Source organism: Lissotriton helveticus, chromosome 4_1 (genome assembly GCF_964261635.1).
Source record: "Lissotriton helveticus chromosome 4_1, aLisHel1.1, whole genome shotgun sequence".
NCBI lineage: Eukaryota > Metazoa > Chordata > Amphibia > Caudata > Salamandridae > Lissotriton > Lissotriton helveticus.
The window spans coordinates 2,125,340,534-2,125,359,794 of NC_136063.1; the positions used below are offsets into that span (position 1 = coordinate 2,125,340,534).

The 19,261-nt window shown below is 43.9% G+C and overlaps 1 protein-coding gene across 5 annotated transcripts in view; it reads right to left on the reverse strand.

Annotated features, from left to right (window-relative positions):
* Window positions 1-450: 450 nt before the first annotated feature.
* Window positions 451-19,261, reverse strand: part of AMOT (angiomotin) — a 240,684-nt gene continuing 221,873 nt past the window's right edge. For all 5 annotated transcript variants that reach the window (XM_078688817.1, XM_078688819.1, XM_078688818.1 and 2 more), the window contains 2 exons: window positions 11,060-11,290; window positions 451-6,819 (listed from right to left, as the gene is read on the reverse strand). In XM_078688817.1, the coding sequence (XP_078544943.1) occupies window positions 6,719-6,819; window positions 11,060-11,290 (332 nt within the window). In that variant the 3' untranslated portion in view covers window positions 451-6,718. The remainder of the gene's footprint in view (window positions 6,820-11,059; window positions 11,291-19,261) is intronic.

The window sequence follows — 19,261 nt, forward strand, 5'->3', positions numbered from 1 at the left end:
ATGGGGCATCTTGAGTTATAATTTATAACTTCTTAAAATTGCAACAGTATCCACTAATCTGCACTCTACAACCCATCCTACCCACGACTTTTAACAACCGTAGACTACAATGTCGCTGGATTTGGATAATTCGAAGGCATTGAGCAAGAGAGGTCTGTACCGCCCATGATGCAGTCATATGGAGAAATGTAACTTTTAAAATTTACATTTTTGCAGACAAATAAAATGTTCATAATTTGCAATTAGGCTAGCATACAGTTAGTTTAACAGAGATTGGGCTTTTGTTCTACAAATATTATGAAGATGAATGTCTTGGAGACACATTGAGGGATTTTCTTTACATGAAGACAACCCATACAGGAGAATCCATAACTTACCAAGTGAGCTCTCCTGTACAAGGAAAACTACATTATTTATTCACAAATAAAGCAAGCCGAGTTCAACAAGTAATGCAGATTAGAATTGTTTTTAATTTCCAGTTCTAGAGCACAGCAACAGGGGAACAGAATAGTGCAAAAATAATTTTTCTGTTACAAAAGGACTCATTATAAAAAAGTAACCAATATAAAAAGACATAGATTTTTGTCCAGCAAATACAGCTTGTGTAGTTCAACACAGTATCCACATTCTCTCTGCAATGGATCCAAATGCTGGTATGAATGACTTGCATACAATTCTCTTTTGAAATGCTGCTTCAGCTAAAGAAAACAGAATGTTGCCCAGGCTTAGAACAACAACATTGGTCTATGAGGATCTTTAATATTGGTCAGACCCAATTGAGTCTCAATAACATGTTTGATCCACCTGGAAAGCAATGGATTGAAAGCCTTTCGCACAACTCAAGTTACGCAAACGGTTGTGCGTAGAAGGGCACAGCCTTGTAATGGTAACTACTAACTATTGGAGGCCTTTGAGGCCAGAATTGGACTGGTCTTTTTGTTAGTAGTTTTATTTTAAATAGTCTGTAATAGTCTGTGATGACACATTTTGTATATGTAGCTATATGGCACCCTGACAAAGTGCTAAATGGTGTATATGGCTAAGGGCAGCTTACTTCAAAACTCAATCCCCAGCATTTAAAAGAATGTATATAAACGCCCAGCAGAAAGAGATGATATACTTTTATATGTATATATATATATATGTAGTGTAGTACATGGACACTTGATATACATGTATATGCTTAGCCTCCCCTTAACACTGGTCCTGCCTTCATTTTAGGATACAGTTGTTCTTTATAAAGTAAGACTTAGCTTCTGCTGCAACATTCAAAAGTTAAAAAAATAAAATAAAATAAAAAGAACAGGGATAGCAAACAAACAGGATTGTTACCTAAAATACTACAGATCAATCACAGGCTTTAACATTCAATCTCTGCATGCAGTTCTCACATGACATATTTGTACCACTAAAGCAAGTTGGCACAGTGTGTCTTTGTAATAAAGGTTATTACAAGTCAATGCATGCAAAGATCCTTGCACATTCTCTACTGACATCAGTTCCCAGGTTTTCAAGAAAAGCCTGGGAACTGGAAGAAGGCATTCTCACAACATTCCTAAGTGCAATGAGACTTGCATCCTGATTTAGAAAACAAATCAGTGGAGATGAAGAATTACAAGTTATAGATGGTAGGTAACGTCCCGGTGCTTCTAACGGACGGGGACGTCAATGGTCAACACATGGGCACTTCTTGTGCTGGTAATTCACCACCAGGTATTTAAGTTCCAGGACAGACATGTCCTTCTATATAGGGGAGGGAACAGAAGTGTACTTCTGCCACCTATCCCATAAGTTGTCCGTTTTAAGCACTAGGACAATCCAGCATATAAAAGAGTAAAAAGCACACAACCACAGAGGACTTAAGCTGTGATGACACCTCTGGAATACTAAAAATACATGAACTCAATGTACAAAAAAATGAGCATGAAACGTGTACAAAAACTTTGCAAAAAATATGACTTTTGAAACTCCAGAAGCACCACACTATTGTTCAAAAGTTTATAACAAATATCTCCTACAATACTGCCGAGCACTGCTCAGATGAGTAACGTTCCGCCTATCATTCTTCACACAGGACACAAGTATTTAAATTACTAAAAATAAAGCAAACCCTGTACATGTGACATGCTAATATGTGGACAGTGCCTAACATGGATAGACTTTGATCCCGCGGCTGAGACAAACATCCGCATTTGTCGAAGGGGCCTTATTTGATGGATCGGCAGTGCAGATTAAAATACAAATATGTGGCTTTCATAAGCTTTTTTTGGCGTAAACTAGAAGATGTCTGCATTGCAATAAAAACTGACAGACATGTGGTGCATCATACAATAAAAGGAACATATGATACATTAAAGAGTAACCACAGACAGACAAATATAATTTACAGTACATTAGTGCATATTTACAACATGTACAACTAAAGCTGCCTTAGTTTCTGGTCAACAGGTATACGGTATTATTTAAATATTTTGTTTTCTGAACCATGTGTATAGGAACAACATACTCAATATGTTAAAACATGAAAAAACAAAACGCCTGCAAATTTGAACTCTGTATTTCGATAGAGACAATGATTTCAAATTGCTCAAGAGAGATCAGTGGTATACCATAGTGGGTGTTAACTCAGTAATGCAAATGTATCATTTATACACTTACTTTCTAAAAAATAAAACAGACATCTCAGAAAAAGTTAAACAAAAACTTCCACCTGATAGATCCCAAGATCTGTGGGCATTAATAATGGGACTGTGTTTGGCTCAATAAATAAGGATACAGATGTCAATTCACCAGTGTCTAGGGGCATTGGACTTTACATGCCATAATTCAAGAAATAACATTACACGACATTTCACCTCAATTACATCTTAACCATTGGCATGGTACAGCTTTTGACCATGATGGAATTATAGGGAGATGGTACATAAATTCAATTTCTAAGAATAAAACTGATGAAGAACGCTGAAAAGAAGTGGAACACAGGGATTGATGTTACAATTATTGAGTGCACTCTATGTTTAAGGGCCCGAGCATCAGTAACTCATCCACAGAATCCTTTGCCATCAGTTTCTTGCACGTTGCACAACTGGCTCATCTTACTTTCAAGGGTTCTAGATTGTCAAGCAATAGCTTCATTCCAAAGTCAGTCGGACTGGGAGGCTCCATAATTGTTGTAGAAGAAGCTAAGGAAGCTCAGGCTTTTGAAGTCGCCTTGAGCGGTACCCAGAACCAATAGCATGGTTATGGCTTTCTTTATATCATATACATTTTTAGTCTGTTGAGGACCTAATGAGAGCAAGGTGTATGGTAAGAGTCTCAGCTCTTTCTGGAAGAGTGAGTACCTTTGGAATAAGAGTGAAAGCATGGACCCTGAAATTCCAAAACGATAGAGCATGGCTTAATTTAAATACATGAAGTATTCTAAACCAAGAGGGAATGCACAGTATACAGGGACCAAAACGATTAAATGTGTTTTCTTTTAAATTTAATACATGGCAAAAGAAAATGATGGAAATCGAGTCAAAATGATTCAGGAGGTAGCTAGTCACCTTAAATTCAGCTGCCCAGAAGTTAAATATCACTAATGCAGACTTGTGATCTTTCATAAGTCCATGGCTCAGTGCATTATCTGCCAGTGATTGAAAACTACAACATAAAGAGGAATTTGTGGGTGGAAAGGCACTATTCAGAATCGACTTACTTCAAGCGTGTTTTAAGAATTTGAGAGAGTGCCATATGACAAGGAGGCACAAAAACAAGTCCCAAGGAGCAATGCATGTATGGTTTAATCAGTAATAGTTGGGCTCTTACCAACTAATGAAAACACGACCAATGTTTAGCTACAATGAGCTTGACATAAAAAAAAATATATGATTATTCAAATAAGCAATGCTCCTACTATATATGGTTATGAGGGGGCTTGGTGCCTCAGGCATACTTGTTTGCTGTACAATCTGATGCCTTTATTTCCTAAGAAGTTTAGAGGGTTTATGCATTAAGGGTCTGAATCACAGAGCGTTTTGTGCACCTCTTCAACAAACGAACACAAATACATGCATTTGACACAGCAAATCTCAATCCTGACTCGCGAAATAAAGATTGGTGAAATTGCAGCCTTGCCCGTGTTGAAAACTAGGACTATCACAGGTTTCCAGGACTAAGTCAGAAATTCTTTCAGATTCCCATAAAAATTGGAAATGGGTTGCAAATGCTGGCATTATGATCCAAGCACAAATCTCTGACTTTTCTTCCCAACCTTTTGTGAATTTGGCCCAAGGTGAAAAATAATGCTGGTATTTGAAGTAACATGGAAGCATCCAAGTTAAGCTGCAATAAAAAAAGACCCAAGCATTATGGAGCCAACCCCCCGGCTATAGAGGTGACAATCTCCAATATATTTTCCTTTCAATTTAAATATTGTTTCTATGTGCCAGCCTATGTAGTCACCCCCAAGTGAATGGCTGGGTACTTGGTGGTTTCTGTATCACTTGCAATTTTTCTACCATACATCTTTGACTGTCAAAGTGCTAACATGATGGATCCCCACCAGACTGCTAAGGTAGTGCACACCACTACCCATGCCCATATATCTTCAATAAACGTCACACATACCATTTCTTAGAATCACCAAGCTACAAATGGCAAGGATTGGGGTGGGAATGTGTTCTTTTTGGCCATGTATTCTAGTACTACAAATTTCAAGACACTGGAAAAATGTGGTTGTAGTTAAAACAATCATTCCCCTTCTGGGTATTTGAAGTTCCCTCTGTAAACTACACATAATGCAATTGATGTGCTCTGAATCTGGACGAGAATACAAAATAGTGTCATTTTTGGGTATAGCACCCAGGTGAAAAGGTATCCGACAGGCGTTTGATAAAATGACACCAAATGGCCTTGTGTACCCTTGCTTATCCACAATGAATCTGTTAATGATAAATTAGAATTCACATAGTATTACATCTCAGATTTCCCCGACAAATCTGTAAATAGTAAAATAGCCTTCATATAGTATAATGTCCTAGCATATCTGCAACCTGTAGTAGGCCACCTATTTTAAGGCCAGGCACTCAATCTGAGAAGCTTCCCACATGTGTTGTTAAAATAACTCTCAAACCTGAAGTCCTATACACTACCTAATTTCCTGTTCTTTGAATGGGACTTAGGATGCCTCATGGCCAGCACTGGCATATATATCCTCATTCTAAGACATTTGTAAAGAGACTCAAAATGTGAGTCTACATAAAAAGATTCCTTTAACAAGAAGCAAGGCCTGGGATGTTTTTAGAAAAACTGAAGATGGCATATTAACGACCGTTTCATACAGGTTCATCCATTCTACCAAAATATAACTTCGGAAACATATTACTGGGTACAGATTCGCTCAGCCAACATGGTATAATCATATGCATGCACAGATTCCCTTAGCCAAGGAGATTATTAATAAGATTCGGATACAGATTCAGTAGGCCACATTGTTACTCACAAGACACCTGTAAGGTTCCTGTAGTCAGTGGGAGTTACAAATAAGGTGCACATACAGATTCCTTCAGCCAATGGGGTTACAAACGAGATGGTTCGACAGGCTCTTTCACCCACTGGAAAATTACATGAATGTACCAACAAAGTCCTCCATACAATGGATTTGCAAGTTAAACAAACGGATTCCTTCATTTGAGTGTGCTATGCATCCAATGCCAAAACTAGATTCCATTAGCTAAGGAAAGTATGACTGGGGTGAGGTTGCAGAAAAATTTACTTTAAGAAGAGTAAATGAAAAGTACCAGCATGTGCATGTGTATGCCTTCAGTAAATAGGGGAAAAACTGGAATATATAGATTCCTTCCGAAGTAAATAGGATAAAGATATTAAACATATGCAACATCCTCAATATAGTTCTGGGATGAAGAACTTCAATCCTTTAGCCAATCAAAGATACGAAGTAGAGGGTGACAGTAAAGTTTGTAAATAAAAGAACAACATATAACATGGTGTTATCCAACAGGGAAGTTGAGTTGTGCCTTCTACAATATGGTACTAGAGTGTGATTCTTTCCAATGTCAAGTAAAGTGGATCCTTAGAAATTACTTGCCGGTTCGGAATCATCAGAACAGTCAAAATACCTATGCAAAAACATTTTAGTGGGGAGCATCACCCCATAATGCTTCTCACCAGGACCTAAGCAGGATGCCAGGAACATGAAGCAGAAGTGCATTGCACGGTGATACTCTTGGCACTGGCTGACAAATTAGTTTAGACCACTAACAGGCATGATCTAGGGGCAATTCACTGATGTACATTCGTTCAATGCCTTCTGATCTAATGTCCCCTCGGACCACAAAGGGACATAAAAATAGAAAGCTGCTCTCTTGATTCTGTTTTTCTCCTGATTCAGAAGTTAGTAACTCAGTCACCTCTTGAAGATCCAGAATACAAATTGTTATATATAAGTGGGACCTGTGAGATGTCCCACATCGCCAGGATGCTTGGCAGTACCCATAATGCTTTGTTCGATCATGCCTACTTCTGGCATAAAGGATTCAAAGCCAATGAGCAGTTTATATTTTCTAATAAATTACAATACATAATAATAGCAAATATTTTTTTGAATCACTATAAAAAAATAATGTGACGCTTGTTCCTTCTTCTGTAAATGTTCATATGTAGCTGTAATTATATTCCTCCTTGAAGAGAAAGACCCAAGTGTCCAGGTGCAACTTCAGATGAGATACTCCACCATTTCCCCGTCTGAAGGGTCCTGCCCAAGAGACTGAGTAGGGTTTTTTCTGTCCAAAGTGCTGCTCTGGTAACCGGCACCATCTATGTTTACGAAGAGAATAATTAGTCAGAAAGGCGGGCGAAATAGCAGCATTATCGGCAATGCAATATACAATTCACATTTTTGGCGACTTCTTTTCTATAGTAGAATTAAATAGAAAATAAGCAAGATTTATACTGGGGAAAAATTCAAGAAGTCCACCTATCGACATTTTTGCTGCATTTGAAAGAGCAAACGGAGCTGGCTCCAAATAGCAAAGGCAACTCCCGGTGGCCAGAGACAGCTAGCCATGACTACTGGACATGTCTAACAGGCATTTTGTGCATGGGGATCCGGCACAGGAGAGGGTCTTCAGGCAGATCCTATGTCATAAGGGCAAGAGCTCAGGATACTGGACACCAACAAGGTAAGACCCAAATGCATTGTTACAAAAAACAAAGAAATGGAGGATAAATCTTTGTTAAAGTGGCATTTGGTGTCCAAAAAATACCAATGTGATATATACTGCTGCACTTAGTCGTTCCAGGTTATGGGTGCCCAACTCCCTAGGTTAACCGTTCCAAAACCTTTAATATATGAGAATTCACATGGAGGTGAGCGAGGCACGCAGTAAAATTAAGCTATCAGTCAATTATTCCAAGTCTCAACATTGCCCTGAAGACAAAAACACGTTTTCTGTGTTGTCCTTTATACTGAAATAAAGACTGTCATTTCATCTAGCAATTGTGTTTGCATACTTGGACTGCCATTGCGTATATTAGGATATATGTGGAACAATTTCTCAAACACACTTCGAGATTTTGAATAATTAAGTAATAACCACATTTTACGGTATATCTCTCTACCTCCGCGGGATTTGCCGTATATCAGCGGCATTATGGTGTGCTTCTAAGCGCAAAGACCCATAATTGTTCTAAAAACCCATAATATGTCTTACATATCTCAGTTAAAGAGAAATTATAATAAAGAGATAAAGCCTAAAAACACGAAAATTCTCCAATTATGTAACTGTAACACCATCCCAATGCTCGGTTGATGACCTCACAGGGTATCAGAGACATCACTGGTGAAATCACATACTATCCACCCGCAATAAAATAACTGAATACGTCACGGAGGAGCATTGTGTTTTGCATTACATGGGGGCCCATTCGTAGTTCCATGTCAGTTAATACTTTCCAACTAGGTACCCAGAGTAATGTTATATGGCTACATTGAGAAATGAGATTGAATGCACACATAAACCCAATCAACAGAAACACCACAAGTAACCACACAACTGACAGAAGTTAACAGCAGATTATCAAACCCCATTCATCACGCATCCACTACTGATAGACGTCTGTGAAGGGTATATTTTCTATTTCAAACAATCTACAGCATGGGGTCACGGTGTTCATATTGTCCTTGGTGTTTGCCTCGGAGCAACAGACACCAATTTAGTCCCCTGGGTCAACAGTGGTACACTATAGAACCTAAAAGCAGTCCATATGTAAAATATTTGTAAAAACACATTTCTAATTCGACCTTGTCAGAGCAGTGGAAATGTACATGACTTACTATCGTCATTTAGATAGTGCGCAATCCTACCATTGCATAAGCTCATGTCATATAGTGAGTGCAACAAGGTAGGACCAGCAAAACAGAATTCTCATGTCATCAAAATCTAGCACAAAATTTGGCTTCATGGTGAAAAATCACCAGACCACCCCAGTGCCTTATTATTTTAATTACTCACACTATTTCCACTGGCTCTATAGCCAAAATTTGCAGCATCGCGTCAAGAAGTTGCAACCACATGAACAGATCATTTATGCTCAAGACAAGATTTCTAACTGGTACCGACACCCACGGTCTTCAATGTTCAATAAAACAACAAGTTTGTTCTGACTAGTCCCTTATTCCCCACACACAGCTTTTTTTTAGTGGTTTTACATGGATTATGTAACCAGTCTATGTCACAATGAACTACATTTACTCATGGCCTATGGACCCATCTCCGCTACATTAGATTGCAGCCGAATCCAAAAAAACATGCATTCCTTTAAAAGTGCTTGAAATACTAACATGACAATTGCACCAACATTTGTGCTGCCTTGCAAGTTTGCGAATTACCATGATAACTGAGACCCCATTTCTTATACCAATATTTTCTGGAGTTTATGATTTATAAAGGCGTAAGAGGGCCTGGTCCATGCAAGTGATCCCTCAAAACATGGCACAGTTTTGACTCCTTTGTGATTTCGACAGCGGCGCCTGTTAAAGTCTATTTTGAGGTGCTCTTAATTGTGCTGTATTGTTTAATAAAGGGCCTGCTGCGTCCCAAATGTCCTAGAAGTCACCAAAGAGGCACCATAAGTACTATTTGATTGCTGTTAACATGTTAAGCCTCCTTACTGGTGAATCCAGGGGGCTATGGAGTGCAATAGTCCTGCACTGTTAATAATTCTATCTGTTGTAAGAAGCCTCAGATTTACACCGAACTAGTATGCCTCTATTCTTGGTGGGGGACACTCAATGTGTCGAGATTAAGACATATCTTTCATTTAATGCAAACTATTGACTGTGGTGTCCTTCAGTTGAAAGGTCTGTCCCCTTTACTTTTACAATATTAACCTTTGATCTGTTCCACCCGATTTGTGCTGAAGGTTTACCATTTAATTCATGCACTGAGGATACCAAGTTGTTGCTGAGGGCCACTTAAACTCAACCATTAACAAGGCAGCACACTGGATAGGAACAAATGGTTGTAAGCTAAATAAAGCCAAAACATAGGTGATGCTTCAGGAACCCAAAACTCTTAGATCCTGCCTTAACTTCTCTCGACAGGTACTCAGAGGTTTCCCAAACCACATTTTCCGACAGTGTAAAGTATCTTGGAGTCACATGGGATGTTGATGTGGCCTGTCTGTTTAAAATACCTCAATTACACAGAGTACTCTGCATTCTACCAGGTGAGACACATTTGGTGGCAGTCATAAACTATAATAAGACCAAGCTTAAGGTTGGGAATACGCTAGCAAGAGGTCTCCATTCAATCAACTGGCATGGCTCGAGAGAGTCCACACGCTGCTGCTCGGCTAATCCTGTGTCAATTGAATTAAGACCTGGTCTTTCACATGAAGCTGAACCTAGATTTGTTACTCATCAAGGCGAGGGCTGATTTAAAGATTTCCACCCTAATTCACAAATGTCTGCACGACTGCGCTCCACTGCATTTGGCCCAGAGGATTTCACTCTGCTTCCCTCAGTTAACTGGTTGACTCAACAACAGATCCAGAGTGATCCAGAGTAGAACTCCATAATTTCTCTAACAAATACTTGATTATAGTATCACATTCTAACTACTTTTATGAAAGGTTTAAAAATGTGGGATTACTGCTAACCTTAATATTTAGTTGGCCCACATCTATGTATAGGATGTTACATATTACATAAATGGGAGGGGGGAGGGAGGGGGAGATATGATGCCATTTATGCTCGAAGCTCAGAAGTAATATGCCACCGTTGGAGAATAAAAATGGCATCATTTCATGAAGTACGCCTGCTTTTTCTGTCCTAACACAGGATTAGGGCACTTCTACTTGTGCACCTCTTTTACAAAGTATGGTGCATATACTGCGGCACATGTAAAATTCATAAAATGTGCATTATTTGCCTCCCTCATTTTTCTAAACAAATATAATCTGCCTCATTTATCTCGCTTATAGTGGAGGCGTAAAGGGTCACTGGAGTTAGTTTTAAAAGGATTTGTAAAATGGGACCAGTGTGCAGTACAGACACGACTCAGTCAAGTGCAACATTTGCCTCTAATGGGTCAGATTCTAGATCGAAAACAACTGGCGGTTCAAGACTAAAGAGGCTGCTACCACCCATCTCTAAAAAGAAGTAGATACTGCCAAGATGACTTTGTCCCATGTGCTTTTTCCCTTTCTTAAATGCTGCTTTGACAAAATTTTTAGCCTTGTCATGCACTTTTATTTATCTTTTTCTTTCAAATTTTGCTGCTAAATAAAAGTTCCTGAAACATCTTTTTATAACTTACTTGATGGATCATATAAAAATGATAGATGTCACTTAGTGTACATTGCTTGATGGTAAGGCAGGTGTTGTCCAGGCACATTTTATGATTGTCATTATTTTAGCATGTAGCGCTACTATTCCCTAGAACATAACACTAATGATCTCAGTTCTAAGGTTAGATACATTACGGCCCATGTAAATTTACGGTCTATATTTTTGAGCATGGGTGACATTTAAGAGTGCATCACTATGCTGTACCTGTTTTATCCACTGTGCTGTACATTGGGCTGGCGGTAGCGAACCGACTAAGTGCTGCAGAGACGGTAGAGGGGGGAGGAACCTTGTTCTGCTCAGAGCCACGATCTGTTTGCGTGCAGGAGTCCCGGCTGCCTGTTTTTGAGTGTGACGACATCAATGGTGTAGAGGGGAAAACAGGTGAGGGAGTTGAAGAAATGGATTCTGACCGATACTCTGATCCCAGTAGAACACCTTGCAGGAGAAAGGCAGAATAAGTTAGTAAATGCTGGTTAGGCAAGTCATATGATAGAAGAAATTTGGTGTAAAATTGTAAGGGATTCTGAGAATTAATGTGACAATTCTGGTGGGCAGGAAATGCATAATACATGAGACACCACACAAACCTATACATATTCCATAAAAACATATTCACCAAACAGGAGAGGTTGTGGGGAGCTCTACAAAAGAGAGGCGGAAAATAGAAGTTTATCTGTAGTCAAGTACTGAGCGATGACAAATTCTCATAACTAATATTATTTATTAGAATTCTCGTCTTCTACAGCATCCAAGCAATCATCACCTTTCTAGGCAAATTAGACTGGTAATGTTCAATCATTCCTTTCTCAATTAACTGCTTTACGGCCATGGAAATATGTTCAGTAGTTGTCAGAGCCATTAACATAAATAAAAAAAATTTGTGCCAAAAACAGAATTCTCTCATCACGAGAATCTGCGCTAATAGCTTCAGAGGTGCAAAATGCTCTCCAAATGAAGGAAGGAGTAGTTTCTTACCTGTAACTCCAGTTCTGTAGTAGGGGTATCTCTGTTATAGTCATAATCTAGTGAATAGTTCCGCTCATGTGCGGGGACCCCGGAGCAATCAAAAATAATCTCTTAAACTGTCTCCTTTGCATTCGTGCATAGACACTTAAGAGAGAATTAAAGACAGATAATGCAGCCTATACATGCAAGGCTACACTGTCCAGTACTTCAACTAGAAATGCAAAGGATATTCCACCAATATCACATTTAAACCTGTCTGCCAGGTTTCACCATGGAAAACACTCCCCCCCCCCCCTCCCCCACCCCCCACTTCACCAAATCCTTGGAATGATAGGACAGGACAGACAAGCCCCCATAGGCTGCCATTATGTGGCTTAAAAAGGGATACCGTGCCTTTAGGGAAACTTTCCAGAACTCTCCTGGTATCCCAGAATGCACAGCAACTCCCTCCACTTTCAGTTCTTTTTGGAGGTGTATACAGCTAGACCTGTAGCATTAATCATTTTATCCTTTTCCCCACCGGGGAGGAGGGCGGGCGCTTATGACTATAACAGAGATACCCCTACTACAGAACTGGAGTTACAGGTAAGAAACTACTCCTTCTGTAGTAGGGGATCTCTGTGTATAGTCATAATCTAGTGAATAGAATGGCAAGCCCATCCAAAAAAAAACTGGCGGTGGAGAAAAATAAGGCAACACCACTACTGTGCAAACAGATTTCTCAATGAAGCCTGCCCAACCTGAGCATCTGCCCTGGCATCAGAGTCCAGACAGTAATGCTTAGCAAAGGTATGGACCGACTTCCAAGTGGCAGACTTGCAGATCATCTCTGCAATGGGAACATTACGAAGCAAAGCTGTTGTAGCCGCTTTGCCCCTGGTGGAATGAGCCTTAGGCTTACCCCCTAAGGTCTTATTCGCTTTCTGATAACAGAGCTGGATACAAGACACAATCCACCTAGAGATGGACTGTTTCGAAGTAGCCAGACCAGTCCTAACGGACCCATAGTTGACAAACAATTGGTCGCACCTGCGAATGTCTTTGGTTTTATCCAGATAGAATTTCAACACACTTCTGACATCCAGAGAATGAAGAGACCTTTCCGCTGGAGTGGAAGGATTCTGGAAAAAAGTCGGTAAAGTTATAGCCTGATTAACATGAAAATCAGAAATCACCTTGGGAAGGAACTTAGGGTGAGTACGCATAACAACCTTAGCAGCATGAAATACAGTATAAGGTTCCTGGCAACACAATGCCTGAATCTCACTCACCCTGCGGGCCGATGTAATGGCCACGAGGAACGCCGCCTTCCAAGACAGGTGCTGCAGTGAAGCCTTGTGAATAGGCTCGAAAGGTTCCTTCATCAGCCTGGACAGCACCACATTCAGTTCCCATCCAGGCGAAGGAAGCCGAACAGGAGGGAACACCTTCTTCAACCCTTCCCAAAAATCCTTAATCACAGGGATCTGTAAAAAGGAGGTCTGCGAAGGGCATTTCCTGTACGCAGTCAACGCAGCCAGACGGACCTTAATGGAATGGAAATTAAGTCCAGACTGAGCTAAATGCAGAAGGTATGGAAGGATGACATCTTCCTTGCAGGTCGTCGGATCATAGTTCTTAGACATGCACCAGATGCAGAATCTCTTCCATTTATAAGCATAATAGGTCCTAGTAGATGGCCTCTTAGCCTCCTTCAATATGTCCATGCAATCCTTAGGAAGATTCAAGTGGCCATATTGCACTATCTCAGGAGCCATGCCGCCAAACTCAACGACGAGAGGTTGGGGTGCACCATCTGCCCCCCGAACTTCGTGAAAAGGTCCGGCCAACACGGCAGCCGCTGATGAGGCAGGATCGACCGATGAAGCAGGTCCGTGAACCACCACTGCCTGGGCCATTACGGAGCAATGAGGATTATCCGCGCCCGGGATTGGGCCAGCTTGATGAGCACCGCCAGAATCAGGGGAATGGGTGGAAAAGCGTACAGAAAGCTGTTCGACCAGCTGATCCATAACGCGTTCCCCAGAGTCACTGGCTGATAATACCTCGAGGTGAAGTCGCGGCATTTGCTGTTTTCGGCGGTGGCGAACAGATCCACGTCTAGAGTGCCCCACATGGCGAAGACATCTCCGAGCACCTCGTCGTTTATGACCCACTCGTGGTTTTCCTGAAGCAGTCTGCTGAGGGCGTCCGCCTGAACATTCTGCACACCTGGCAGATGAGTCGCCGTTATCGTCAGTCCTCTGGCTAACATCCAGTGCCAGATCGCCTGTGCTTCCTGTGACAGTGTGCACGATCTTGAGCCCCCCTGCTTGTTGAGGTAATACATCGTGGTCGTATTGTCCGTCTGTACAAGCAAGGAGTTGGTCTGGAAGGACGGATGAAAGGCCTTCAATGCCAAGTGAACCGCTCTGAGTTCTAGGAAATTGATGTGATACGTGGACTCCGCAGGAGACCACGTTCCCTGGATTTGTAGATGGTCTGAACGCGCTCCCCAGCTCTGGAGAGACGCGTCCGTCACAGTAGTCTGAGTCGGGATATCCTTGTGGAAAGGAACCCCCCTGAGTAGATTCTCTGCCGAGCACCACCATCTCAGGGACTGTTGGGCATGACGAGACAACTGGATCCTGTCGTCCCAGCACCCTTTCCTCTGGTCCCATGGATCCTCCAAACATTCCTGCAACGGCCTCATGTGCAGGCGCGCATGTGGGGTGAGGAAGATACAAGAGGCCATCGACCCCAGTAGAGAAGACACTGTCCTCGCTGTTGTAGATGGAGCAGCTATGAGAGCCTGAGCCTTCCGAAGGAGTGATAAGCGTCTCTCCTCCGAAGGAGACACGCTTGCTGACAGCTTATTGATGGAGGCTCCGAAGTACTGCAGGCACTGGACTGGGATCGGAACAGACTTGGACATATTTATGTGCAACTCCAGCTGATTCAGCAGGACAGCCGTCCTGTTGAAGTGCAGTTGTGCTTCCTGGAAGGTGGAGGCCTTGATCAACCAGTCGTCCAGGTACGGGTAGACGAACACCTTGTTCTTTCGCAGGTGCGCTGCCACCACAGCCATGCACTTCGAAAACGTCCTGGGTGCCGACTTCAGTCTAAACGGTAGTACGGTGTACTGATAGTGATTGGTGCCGACGAGGAAGTGCAGGAACTTCCGGTGTTTCCGTGCAATGGGCACATGGAAGTTCGCATCTTGCAGATCTATCGCGCAAAGCCAGTCTCCCCTTTGCAGCTGAGGGTAAATCTGGTGCAAAGACAGCATGCAAAACTTTTCCCTGCGAATCCACTTGTTTGCTTGTCGCAAATCCAGAATGGGCCTGAACTCGTTCTTGTCTTTCTTCCTCACCAGGAAGAAGCGAGAGTAAAGGCCCTTTCCCCTTTGAGACAGAGGGACGTCTTCTATCGCCCTTTTTCTTAACAGGGTGTCGGCCTCCGCCTGGAGCTCGCGAAGCTGGACCTGCGAGGCAACCGGTGGAATTGCTGGAGGCGGACTGGTGAACCGAATACTGTATCCACTGCAAACAATATTCAGCACCCACTTGTTTTGAGTAATGTTTCTCCACTCTGTCAGGTAATGTTGGATGCTTCCCCCCACCGGAGCGGGTAACGGTTGAGGGGGAAGAAGCACCTAAGGGCCTAGACCCAGCCGGGCCTTTGGTCGCGGATGAAGACTGCTGACCACCGCGGCCCCTCTGACGCTTTTGGAACGGGCGTCGTTGGAACTGTTGCTGCTGCGGCTGTTGTTGCTGCCCAGCCTGTCGACCTTGCCCTCTACCTTGCGCCCCGTACCGTCTCTGGAACGAGCGGAAGGTCTTCTTCTGTTCCTTTGGCTATTCCAACCCGACAGCAGTCAGGGTCTCAGCCTCCGCCCTTATGCGGGCCAGCTCCTCGTCCGCATGTTTATCAAAAAGGGTCTCGCCCGAGAAAGGTAGATTGGCAACCCTCTGCTGCGCCTCAGGCTTCAAGGACGTCAGACGCAGCCAGGCGTGGGGCCTCAGGTTGACCCCATTACAGTATCCGTGTGCTGCCAGGAGGGAGGAATCCGCAGCAGAGCCGATCACTTGGTTGGAGACCATGAGTCCTTCGTTCATGATCTCTTGGAAATCCTCCCTGTTCTCCCGGGGAAGAAGTTCCACGAACCGTGCAAGGGACTCCCATAGGGACCGATCATAACGTCCCAACAAGGCTGAGGCACTTGCGGCCTTCATAGACGTGGCGGCCGTCCCACAGACCTTCCTGCCCGCCGAATCCATCCAGCGGCTCTCCTTGTCAGGAGGCACTGTCAATGACGGAGTGGTGGCGTGTTGCTTCCTCGCCGCCATCACAATCACGGAGTCCGGCGCAGGGTCCAAGCGAAGGAACGCCGGATCCGAGTCAGGAACCCGATACTTCTTATGCAGCCTGGAAGGAGCTGATTTCATAACCGCAGGGGTGAGGAAGAGCTCCATGGCCGGTTCCACCAGCCCAGGCACCAACGGCAACAAGGGGCGAGACAACTTTCTTATGCAGGGTCTCGAAGATGACGGAAGTCAGGGGCCCGGGCACCGTGAGTGTGATGCCCAGCTTAGCCGCTCCTCGCAGTAAAACCTCCTGGAAGGAGACAATGTCGTCGATCGGGGACACCCTCGTCCGAGGGGAGTCCGTCAGTGTCGGCGAGTAGTCCCTGGCACTGGACGAATCCGTGTGGCGGGATCTAGACCTGTCCCTCCAACGGCGCCGTCTGGACCTCGTGGATGAGCGACGGCGACTCCTGGACCTATCTCTCTGTCTTGAGCGAGACCTCGTCCTCCGCGGCCTCGGGCGTTCCGCGGGCCGGAAAGGAGGGCGCTGTGGAGGTCAAACTGGGAGTCTAGGTTGCGGAGGGCCCGTAGGCGGCTTCGGCAAATGAGGCAACGAGGCCGACCTTGGCAGAGCCGGTGGAAGAGGACGGTGAGGAGGAACCGGAGGTGGTGGAGTAGGAGGTTGAGGTAGTGGAGGAGGAGTCAGGGTCCGCGGAGGAGGATCCATGGGCAAAGGAGGAGGTGTAGGCGACCTCGGTTTAGAGGGCGAGTAAACTTGAGAGTACTCCGAGCCCGGAGACTGTCCTACTCTCCTTTTCTTCTTCTTCTGACCAGAGGGGGGCGATCTTGAGGCCCTACCCCTCGTAGACGAGCGACGGCGCCCCGCGACCGTGTACTCGATGAAGCCAAGTACTCCGTCCTGGTCCTAGAACGTCTAGGCTTCCTCCTCGACGCTGAGCGTCCCCTCGATGTCGACGAGCGTCTCCTTGACGTCGATGACCGTTACCTCGACGAGTGTCTGCTCGGCGTCGATGGTCGTCGCCTCGACAGTCGGTGCCTAGACGTCGATGGTCTCCTCGGCGACGGCGATCGTCTCGGCGTCGACGACCTACGTCTCAACGCCGATCTTCGTCTCGACGTTGCCGACTTGCGTGTCGACGTAGACGGTGGCGTCGCCTCGACGGCGAGCACCGGCGTCTTGACCTCTCTCGATGTCGATGATGGCTCGACGACGAATCAGTCCTCGACGTCGACCTCGTCGGAGGTCTCGACGTCAGTCCCCTCGACGTCGAAGGCGCTTCGAGCCAGAGCCTGGGGAGACGGGGAACAGACTGTGGTCATTCCTTTCGACGCCGAGGCTATCGACGTCGACGGAGACCGGTGGCGTTTTCTGGCCTTTTCCTTACTGGGGAGCCCCCCAGAGGCCGGCGCATGGGCAGAGGAAGGAGCCCCTTCATGCCCAGACCCACCTTGTCCTTGCTGCCTTCTCTGTTCCAAACCTTGGAGCCTGGTCTTCTCCCTGTCCTTCAGGGTCCTTTTAGGGAACTGCAGACAGATATCACACTCCTCAGAACCATGAAAAGAAGGCAGGCACAGGATGCAAACCCTGTGAGGATCCGTTTTTGCCTTTTTCCTGGAGCACTCAGGACATTTATCAAATAAGGCAGGCATATTAGATAAAAGAGCAGCCCAAAACACCAGAGAAACTCCAGCAAAGATGAGAAGAGGCAAAACACGTCGAGTGAACACACTAACACTTTAAAAGTGCACAATTTGTAGAAAAAATCCCAAAAAAGGGGAGAGCTCAATGCTCCAGGGCCCTGCTAGCAGGAGCCGGAAATAAGAACTGGAAGTGGAGGGAGTTGCTGTGCATTCTGGGATACCAGGAGAGTTCTGGAAAGTTTCCTTAAAGGCACGGTATCCCTTTTTAAGCCACATAATGGCAGCCTATGGGGGCTTGTCTGTCCTGTCCTTCCTCTCTATCATTCCAAGGATTTGGTGAAGGGGGTGGGGGGGTGGGGGAGTGTTTTCCATGGTGAAACCTGGCAGACAGGTTTAAATGTGATATTGGTGGAATATCCTTTGCATTTCTAGTTGAAGTACTGGACAGTGTAGCCTTGCATGTATAGGCTGCATTATCTGTCTTTAATTCTCTCTTAAGTGTCTATGCACTATTGCAAAGGAGACAGTTAAAGAGATTATTTTTGATTGCTCCGGGGTCCCCGCACATGAGCGGGACTATTCACTAGATTATTACACAGAGATCCCCTACTACAGAACCTATGATCATATCTAGGGTAGCAAACATTCTCACTTAACCTCATCAAGATGTCCTCAACAATGCAAAGCATACAGTAGTTAAGAGTAGGAAGGCGCTGGAGTCACCCCACATTTTTAAAAAAGAGAAATCAGTAATGTGCTCAAGCCAATACCTTTACTTTCTATTAGAACACTGGAATGTTTAGCGCTCCATTGAAAACAATGAAATGCTCCAGGCTTCTATTGGACGGTAGAAGGCCAGAGCATCAACTTTCTACTGTATAACAAAGGACTCACGGAGCCCAATGGGATTTCAATTCCCTCGGACTGTGTGAGGCCTTTGTTTTACAAATTAGATTATTCTGCCATCTAGGGGGTGGAATGTCCTAATAACTTTAGAGCCATCCGTAGCAGGCTCTACCGGCCATTAAAGGCCCGCTCCCTTGTTTAAGGCCTTCGGCTGGGGCCTTTAACGTTGGAGTGGGCCTTTAATTAAACCACTTGGATGCGAATGACAAGGGTAACTCGTCATGGAGTGCCCATTCATTTCAATGGAAATTACATGAAATCGTTGGACATTCTATAGGCCGGTAGAGCCAGATACCGCAGGCTCTAAGGCTATATTATACGACTAAAATTCTAAATCTAAAATGTCTTTAGTAAAGATTTTTGCTAAATTCCAATGAAGGTAAAGTTTTATAAACTGTACTTCTAAATAAAAAGCAATGTTATAACAAATGTTTATTAAATGTATGACTGAATAAGGTTTAATATTATAGAATGGAAGACTGAACAGTTCAATGGTAATCAAAGACAGATTAAAGAGGATCATACTATTCATTAAGTAAAGCAGTTATCTTGATCCCAGGTGAATAACAGAGAGGAAGAAGAGAGA